The sequence below is a fragment of the Homalodisca vitripennis genome, unplaced genomic scaffold (assembly GCF_021130785.1).
Source record: "Homalodisca vitripennis isolate AUS2020 unplaced genomic scaffold, UT_GWSS_2.1 ScUCBcl_535;HRSCAF=2780, whole genome shotgun sequence".
Taxonomy (NCBI): domain Eukaryota; kingdom Metazoa; phylum Arthropoda; class Insecta; order Hemiptera; family Cicadellidae; genus Homalodisca; species Homalodisca vitripennis.
Genome location: NW_025776650.1, coordinates 109,104 through 117,603, shown reverse-complemented (window position 1 = coordinate 117,603; position 8,500 = coordinate 109,104). Strand labels below are relative to the sequence as shown.

At 37.1% G+C, this 8,500-nt stretch overlaps 1 protein-coding gene across 1 annotated transcript; it reads left to right on the top strand.

Moving 5' to 3' along the window:
• Nucleotides 1-1,110: 1,110 nt before the first annotated feature.
• LOC124370815 lies at nt 1,111-3,435 on the top strand. The gene is made up of 2 exons (XM_046829112.1): nt 1,111-1,235; nt 2,112-3,435. The coding sequence occupies exons 1-2, from the start codon at nt 1,155-1,157 to the stop codon at nt 2,730-2,732; spliced, it is 702 nt and encodes a 233-aa protein (XP_046685068.1). The 5' UTR covers nt 1,111-1,154; the 3' UTR covers nt 2,733-3,435.
• The last annotated feature ends 5,065 nt before the right edge of the window (nt 3,436-8,500 follow it).

Sequence of the window (8,500 nt, the reverse complement as noted above, 5' to 3'; positions counted from 1 at the left end):
GGTCTGGTGTCAGGCACTTGTCGTATCGTGTGTGGGGCTGTCTGCGGACCGATTTTCTCGGACCAGACTGTCTGCGTGTCTGATGGTTGAACCCTCCGACCACCGACGGTCTGAGGTTCCCCCACCACTATTTTTTGTCCGGTCTGTGAGTGTGTAGCGCTGTCTGTCGGACGGCCGACCGTCGCGACAGTCTTCATCCATCTGTTGCAGTGAGTGTTGCTGTTCTAGCGCAACATCGTGATGTCTTCACAGCAATCCCAACCGAACAATGAAGCTGAAAAAGAGGTTTTAGTGGAGCTTATTGAGTCACTAAAAGAGAACCGATGTTTGTGGGACACTAAGTGCGATGCCTATGCGAATAGGGATCTACGGAGGGCAGCACATGGTTCGCTGTTGGAGATATACAAAAAATTCCAACCGAATGCAACAATTGACCTGCTCAAGAAGAAGATAGAAAATCTCAAGTGCAGTTTCAGACGGGAATTGAGGAAGGTAAGCTTCACAACATTGATGTTTGTATAAATTATCCAATAATTTATTAACTTCTTGATTTTATATAATTTTTATTTATTTATTTAATACTAGCTGAGTACCCGTCCTTCGTACGGGGATCTTATTGTTAGTAATGAGATGAGTACAGACATAATAGAAGCATGTTCTAAGTTAATATAATGTAGATAGTCAGTAAAAATATACTCGAAAACAGTCCTAACGGTATTTTATTCGAGTATTTCTCAGTATTTATAAACTTCTTTTCATTTCTGGAACTAAAACTAATAAGTCTAAAACTAACCTCGTGGCTGTTATCGTCTGGAAAAGAAAAATTAATTTTAAAATACCTGCCATTTTGAAACGGTTTGGCCGATCTTTCTCATATACGAAATTCGCCTCAGTTTTATTACTTCCAAGTAGTATTTTAAAATCAGTTTATTATGTACAATACCTGATGGGGATTGCAAATAAATTATTTTGCACACGATTAGTATTTTAATAAGGATATAATGATTACAAAGGGGAACATACATTTCCCCTAATAGTAAGCTAATAATAACAAAATAATTGAAATTAAACATTCATTGCAGGTAAGAGCCAGTGAAACAATTGGAGCTGGCAGCAGCCAGATATATACACCACGTCTCTGGTTCTATGAACTCATGTCATTCTTGGAAGAGAAGGAGATGATCAGAGAAGGATTGGATACTCTGGAAGAAGACGAGTCACAAATGGATGCTGTGGTAAGCAATTAGCAAAATCACGTTATTGCGCTCTTAACATATCCTCTTGAAACGTAAGGGCTCCTTTGTCGTTGTAGTAGTCAAGAAAACATTTTCGAATGTTCTTTCCTTGTTTAGAAACAGTTCTTACACTTGATTGCTGCATTGGTGCCAAGGACCGCACCTCACGCCGATCCCCAGGTCGTAACTGCATTGTATTAATATCTTCAGTGTCAACAGATGAAGGGGTTAATGTACATTGCATTTCTCTGAGACAAGTAGTTGTGTAAGGCGCAACATGCAAGAACAACTACTTCTACATTTTCCACATTGATTGCAATGGCTTGTAGGAAAACGCGAAACCGTGATGCTAATATGCCAAACGCGTTTTCAACAACCCTTCTTGCTCGTGATAGTCTGTAGTTGAAAATTCTTTGCCCATGAGTAATATTTTTTAACGGGTAAGGCTTCATTATGTAAGGGCTAAGACTAAACCCAGAGTCTCCAAGGAAAACACATGGGACGCACTTATTCGTACCTGGTAAAGCTGTTGGCGCTGGTAATCTCAATTCATCATTTATAAGTCTCTGGTAAAAACTCGAGTTTTGGAGAACTGTAGAATCACACACACTCCCATTGGCCCCAACATTTACGTACATAAACTGATAGTTTGCATCAACGATAGCAAATAACACTATGCTAAAAAACTTTTTATAATTGTAGTATTGCGATCCGCTTCCTGTTGGTTTTTGTATAGCTATGTGTTTTCCGTCCATTGCTCCAACAGCGTTATTGAAGTTCCACTTGGTCTCAAATTGATGTGCAACAGTTCTCCATTCATCCTCAGTTTTTGGAATCTGAAAATAAAGCATACTAAATTGGTATCGTTAATTTCAGGAAACAGTTGGTGACCCAGGAAGTGGTGCAGCAGTGGTGCAAGAACAGAGCAACCAACGGCAGAACGCAGGTCCTTCTACTATTGTAAATCCGGCTGGGACTAGGGCTCCGATTCCACGAAAAAGGAAAATGAGTGCATTGGACAAAAAAAAGGAAGCCATGTTTGACTCTGTGCAAAATTTACTGTCTGCAACCGAGGCCGAGTGGGAGGTGATAGGTAAATCGCTTGGCTTACAACTCAGCCAACTCAATAACGATCAGCAAACCATTGCCCAAAAATTGATTTCAGATATAATTTTTTATGGAAAGCGTGAGAAGCTGACTGACATGTCATGTATTAATCTAGCCCCAAATTCTTCGCCTCATTTCTTTCAAACACCACACCCATCTTTTCAAAGCATGCACGATAATCACAGATTCAAACGTTCAACACCTCCTTTCCCTTCTCAAAAATCGCATACCCTTGTTGCAAGCCCATCTCCACCCTTCATTCCACCCTCACCATCTTCAATAACTACAAATGAGTCCAATAGTAGTGCACAAGATGACTACAACATAACAGAGTTAAATTCAATCCAAAATCCTCGTGGTTACTACAATCCCGATCACGAATATTATTAATATTTTTGTAAAAGTTAATTTTTCTGTTAATTTCCCCACTATAGTCGTACATTTGGGTTCCATTCAACTAATAAGTATGATTTTTTTGTAATTTTTTTAATGTCCTGTTTGGACTTTTTAAAATGACTTAAACGACTGTTTCAATGTGTATGGACAGTATATGAGATTCATATGAGTTGTTTAAAACTACCAATAAACTAATTGTTATTGAATATTGTGTGGTTTATTTACCTTTATGTACTTCTTCAGACAGTGGTAAATTGCAGCACAGGTTTCAGGTATGATTGATGACAGGAGCTGAGGCGAAATAGCAGCACTGAATTTTAAGTCTTCGTAACTCCTCCCAGTTGCCAGATATCGGAGAGTTACAATCAGCCTCTCCTCAGCACTCACAGAACTTCTAAATAAAGTGTTCTTTTTCTCAATGAAAGGCTTAACCATATAGAGTAAATCGGTAAAACACTGCTCGTCCATTCGCAAAAAATTTCTAAAATCACTCTCGTCCAGTTCTTTTAACAGATTTAAGTGTGTAAACCTTTTTCGATCATGAAGCCACTGCTTAGCCCATATTTTCCGTTTCTTCCGGCGTTTTTCCTCAGTTATCAACATACAACTAAGAGCTAAACCTATTTTCTGGTTCCTAGACAACACTGGTGCCATGACGTACAGGTGTTCTCATCACGGTGTCTCAACTACGAATGTTTGGTCTGGGACTGTGTAGAGCCGTCCAAGACGGCATGCTTGCAGCCAGACGGTCTGGTCTGAAGGTCTGGTCCGGTAGTGTGTGGGGCTTATTATGTTTGTCCAACTTCTGATCGTCACAGTTGTGAATTTATAGCTTGGCTATAGGTAAGTGTCAAAAATTATTCTTTATATATCTGCTAAACATCATGTTTATGTGATTTAAATGTTTTCCTTATGATTTATTTTTTATTAGCAAAAATATGTGTTGGGGTGACTTTAGCCCAATTTTTAGGGTGTCTTTAGCCCACATCTTTCTAGGTCAGAAAATAGTGTTTTTAAGTTGGTGTCATCTAAATGTTCCTTTTTCCAATGTATTTAGGTTCGAAAACACTTTTATTAACTTAAACAAATCAATCTAATGCATAGGTACCATTTTTATTGTTTTAGGCCCTGACAAACATGCCTAGAAAATACAAAAGGACTCTCGGGTCTAGGCCTTATGCGAACTATTCTTCAGAGACGTTGGAAGAATGTTTAAGAGCAATTCATTCCAAGGAGATTACCCAGCATGCTGCTGAAGAGACGTATGGTATTCCTCGATCAACAATTAAAAACAAACTAGCTGGTAAACACTCAAAACCAAAAGGAGGTACAACGACTTTCAACGACTTTCAGCAGAAGAGGAGAAAGTTTTTGAAGAACATCTTGTGCGGTTAAGTGACTTTGGATTTCCCGTAAGTGAACTTGACTTTCGTTTTACTGTTAAAGCCTACCTTGATAAAAAAGGAACTAAAATTGGAAAGTTTAAAGATAACTTGCCAGGCTATGACTGGGCTAAGGGATTTTTGAATCGGCACCCTCTTCTGTCAACCAGATTTAGCAAAAATATTAAAAAGGTTAGAGCTCAGGTTAACGCAGAAGTTATTGATTGTTACATGGAAAATTTGGCTAAAGAACTTGATAAAGTGACGCCGAGTCATATTATTTTTAATTATGACGAAACAAATTTGACGGACGATCCCGGAAGTAAACGGGTCATTTGCAAACGGGGCACAAAGTATGTTGAGAATATTTGCAATTTTTCCAAAAGCTCTACCTCAGTAATGTTTTGCGGCAATGCCGAAGGCAAATGTTTACCCCCATATGTTGTATTCAAAGCTGAACATTTGTGGTCTACTTGGACCGAAAATGGTCCAGAAAACTGCTGTTACAACCGGACAAAGAGCGGTTGGTTTGACTGCAACACATTTGAAGATTGGTTTGAATCGCTATTTCTTCCAGCTGTCAAAAACCTAGCTGGGCCTAAAGTAATTATTGGTGATAATCTCTCTTCCCACATTAGCATTAGAGTTTTGGAACTGTGCGAAAGCCATAATATTAGGTTTGTTTGCTTACCGCCTAATACAACCCACTTGACACAGCCTTTAGATGTGGCCTTCTTTTCGCCGATGAAAAGAGTTTGGCGATCCATACTACGTAAGTGGAATGAGTCTAAATCAAGTGCCAAGTTTCAGACTGTCCCTAAAGACATTTTTCCAGGATTGCTAAATGAGCTTATGAATGGCCTAAAGGAAAATCAGGCTGTAAATCTTATCTCTGGTTTTGCTAAATGTGGTATTTTTCCACTAAAAAAACAGTTGCTACTCGATCGCCTCCCTAAGAAATTAACCGAGGATGATGTTGGCTATGTTGGAGAGGCGTTTTTGGAGCAACTAGAGAAAAACGGAAGTGATTATGTTAACACTTCCAATTCGGCAAGGAAAAAGCGGAAAAAGGTAGAAGTTCCTGCTGGAAAGAGCATTTCTGTTCAAGACGTCTTGACTGCTGAAAGTGAAGAAATTTCTCCTGTTGGAAAGCAAAAATCAATCCCAAAAAAGAAGAGGTGGAAGAGTCTTACTCCAAGTTCCTCCTCCGAAGATGAACCAGAGATACCGTTGGAGTCAGATGGAGAATCTGAGACATTCTCTGATTGTGAATTAGGCATAGACAGTGGTTCTCCAATGACTACCGGTACAAAAAGTAGGCCTACAAGTACTCGGGTTGAACCACGCGCAAGTTTCAAAAAAGCACACGTACCGGTAACCTTTGACGACTGTGAGATTTGACAATTTTGTGATTGTTCTGTATAATGCTCAAAAATACCCAGGAAAAATAACCAGTTTGTCAAAAGAGAATGTAACTGTTGAGTGCATGCAGCAAGGCTTGAAATGCTGGAGGTGGCCGGAGCGGGTCGATTGTCATGAATATCAATGGGACGACATTCTCTGCAAAATCAACCCACCAAAAGTGCTAAAAAGGAACCAATTTTTGGGCCCTGAACTACAAGTTTTCATTTAAGTTTTCTCAATAGGCCCTACATTATTATTTAACTTAGGCCCCTAATTAATTTTTTACTTTGTGAAAAAGTCTCTAGGCCTACGTTAGTTTACTTATTAAAATTACTTCTTTTTAATTGTGCCTTGCTTAAGCAGCGGAAATGCTTATATATAAAAAAACCGTGCGACGATGTAAGGGGCAGCCATGCTGATATGAAAAATTGGTACTCACCAATTATGATGGAGAGATTTGGAAGAGGCGTGGTCATGAGCTGGCGGGAGAACAACATCAAAAACTGAAGAACAAGGAAGCGAGGACGGGAATTCGAAAACTGAAGTTCGGGAGTGCTAGTGTTAGTGTTCGTGTGCGGAAAAATATCTCTAGGCGTAATAAGTGTGAAGTGGAATAAAATGTAAGTAATTTTAAGAACTTAGTATATTTTAGGGTTCATTAATAATTTTCAATTCCATATCTATTTAAATGTTCACAATTTCGAAAATGTAAATTCATGTAAATGTTTAGCTATTTAAAAGAAAGTTTCTCACGTTAGTCCAGAATTATTTACCATCCTAAACCCCCATTTTATATACAGTATAAACTATATTGAAAGTAAAATATGTGTTGGATTGGCCCAAGTCATAAAAGACATGGTTTTTATATGGTATTTAACATTTGGGCTAAAGTGACTCCAAGTCAGTGTCAGCTTTAGCCCAACTTTAAATAATAAAAAAAATACATATTTGAGGTTAGCACTATTGTTTATTATGTTAAAATGTTCAGTAGTACATGTACAAAGTGAAACTAATACTGGTTTAATGGTTTTTTTTAAACAGTTACATATCAATGGAACAAAATTCAGCGAAAAACTTAAAATTTGGGCCAAAGTTACCCCGGTTGACGGTAATGAAGAAGACGCCCTTCACGATGATGATAAATACAAACACTCAGTTATACACAGCCTTCCGGATTCAAATCCACAAATACAGTCTACCAGTAGTCTTAATTTACCAGAGAAGAATGATTTAACTGATCCAAATTGTTGGGGGCCATTGACCAACGAAATGAAAGACATTATAATTAAAAGCTCACCAAAGCACCTATCAAAAATTACAGATTGTGACTTTTCAACATCTAAGCGTGTGTATTCAGATAAAACAACGCGTTATGCCAACAAGAGCATGCTGTTTACGCGCATGAAAAATGGACAATTACAAAAGAGGGAATGTATTATATTTGGTACCATGAATGTAATACCTAAAATTATTATTTATAACATATTTATATTAATATTTGTGGAGAAAAAGTCACCTCCGTGGACGTCTTCATACCTATTTTTTCAAACCAAACAGGAGTTTTTGCCTTTACCTCAATTATTTTCCTTCATTCCATTATTTATTTGATTGCAGTAACAATTGAGTATCCAAATGCATGCTAATTTTAATTTTTAATTTAATTAAAAGAGTACTCAACTATTTTTTATTTCATGTCTTCATTTGTTTGCATCACCTGTATGGACACCGTAAAATCTCCTTAATTTGGACTTGTTTAGTTGGTAACACTGGTGCTGCTATTTAATATTGGAGGGAATTACTACCATTTAGGTTGTCCTTTGGCTTCCAGATAGAATTTTAGTGTATTGGAATCTCTATTTCAGTTTATCTAAAGTTATTTACAAGTTGTAAAGATCGTTCCATCACCTCCGTGGTCATATAAAGAAAGGTAAGTCTTCATTAATTATTATGACAAATTAATGTTTATTGTTAGTTTTATTGTTTTCTGTTCATGCAACAAGTTTTAAAATCCTAACCTCAAAATTGATTGGCCAATTTAGAATCTAAGTTCCAATCATCACCTCCGTGGACAATTCAATGTCCATGGAGTGGAAAGAGTGTCCACGGAGGTGATTCATTAGGTCATACTTTCTTTTCTACTATCCATCATTTTATTTCAAATTTATCCTAATTGGAGGAAAGATGATAACATTTTTACCTTACATAACTTTTATATACTGAAAAACCAAATTGTTGTACTTCTCTGCATAGATTTAAAAGTAAAAGTGCATTAAAGGCACATACAGCACATGAAGTATATTTTATTTGTCTTATTTTATATTATAAATTTTTAATGTTTTTAGGTAGCAATGGCACCTAGAAAAAAAATCAAGGATAAAGATGCTATTGAGAAAAGAAGGGAACAAAAAAAATTAAGTATGAGAAGAGCGAGGGAAAAAATTCAATTGAATCATGCTTTACACGAAGAAGTGAAAAAAACTGAAAGGGAAAGATGGCATAAAAGAAAAGAAAGTGGAAATGTGGTTGGAATTTCTAGCCTAAGTAAAAGAGAACAGAGGGCTCTTCGGCGAGACTGGAGACAGAGGTCTAAAAAATACAGAAGGGAGAAAAAAAGACATGAAGAAGTGGATCACTTTTTAGGTAAAAACACCCCTCCAAATAGTCCTGGATGTAATGATATGCCTCAGGCTGGACCATCTACTAGTAGAGTGAGCAGTGGGAAAAAATAGCTAGAAAAAATAGATAAAAAATGAAAAAAAGACATGAAGAAACTTCAAGAAAAATGTGAAGTATTAGAAAAAAGAGTTATGAAGTATAAAAAACGAATACAAAGAATGAAAGAAACAGATGCTCCATCTGTTGATACACCTCGAAAATGCGTTGCTAAGCTGATAGTTGGAAATAAAAATAAAATAAAAAAAACAGTTGCTCTTTGGAGAAGTTATTCGGTGACAAATTGAAGAAAATTGTAAAGGC

What these genes read in the sequence shown, in the direction of transcription:
- LOC124370815 (XM_046829112.1), top strand. Translation starts at nt 1,155, where the DNA reads ATGTCATTCTTGGAAGAGAAGGAGATGATCAGAGAAGGATTGGATACT. An exon ending in AGTCACAAATGGATGCTGTG is followed by an intron (nt 1,236 to 2,111) that starts GTAAGCAATTAG and finishes CGTTAATTTCAG; the next exon opens with GAAACAGTTGGTGACCCAGG.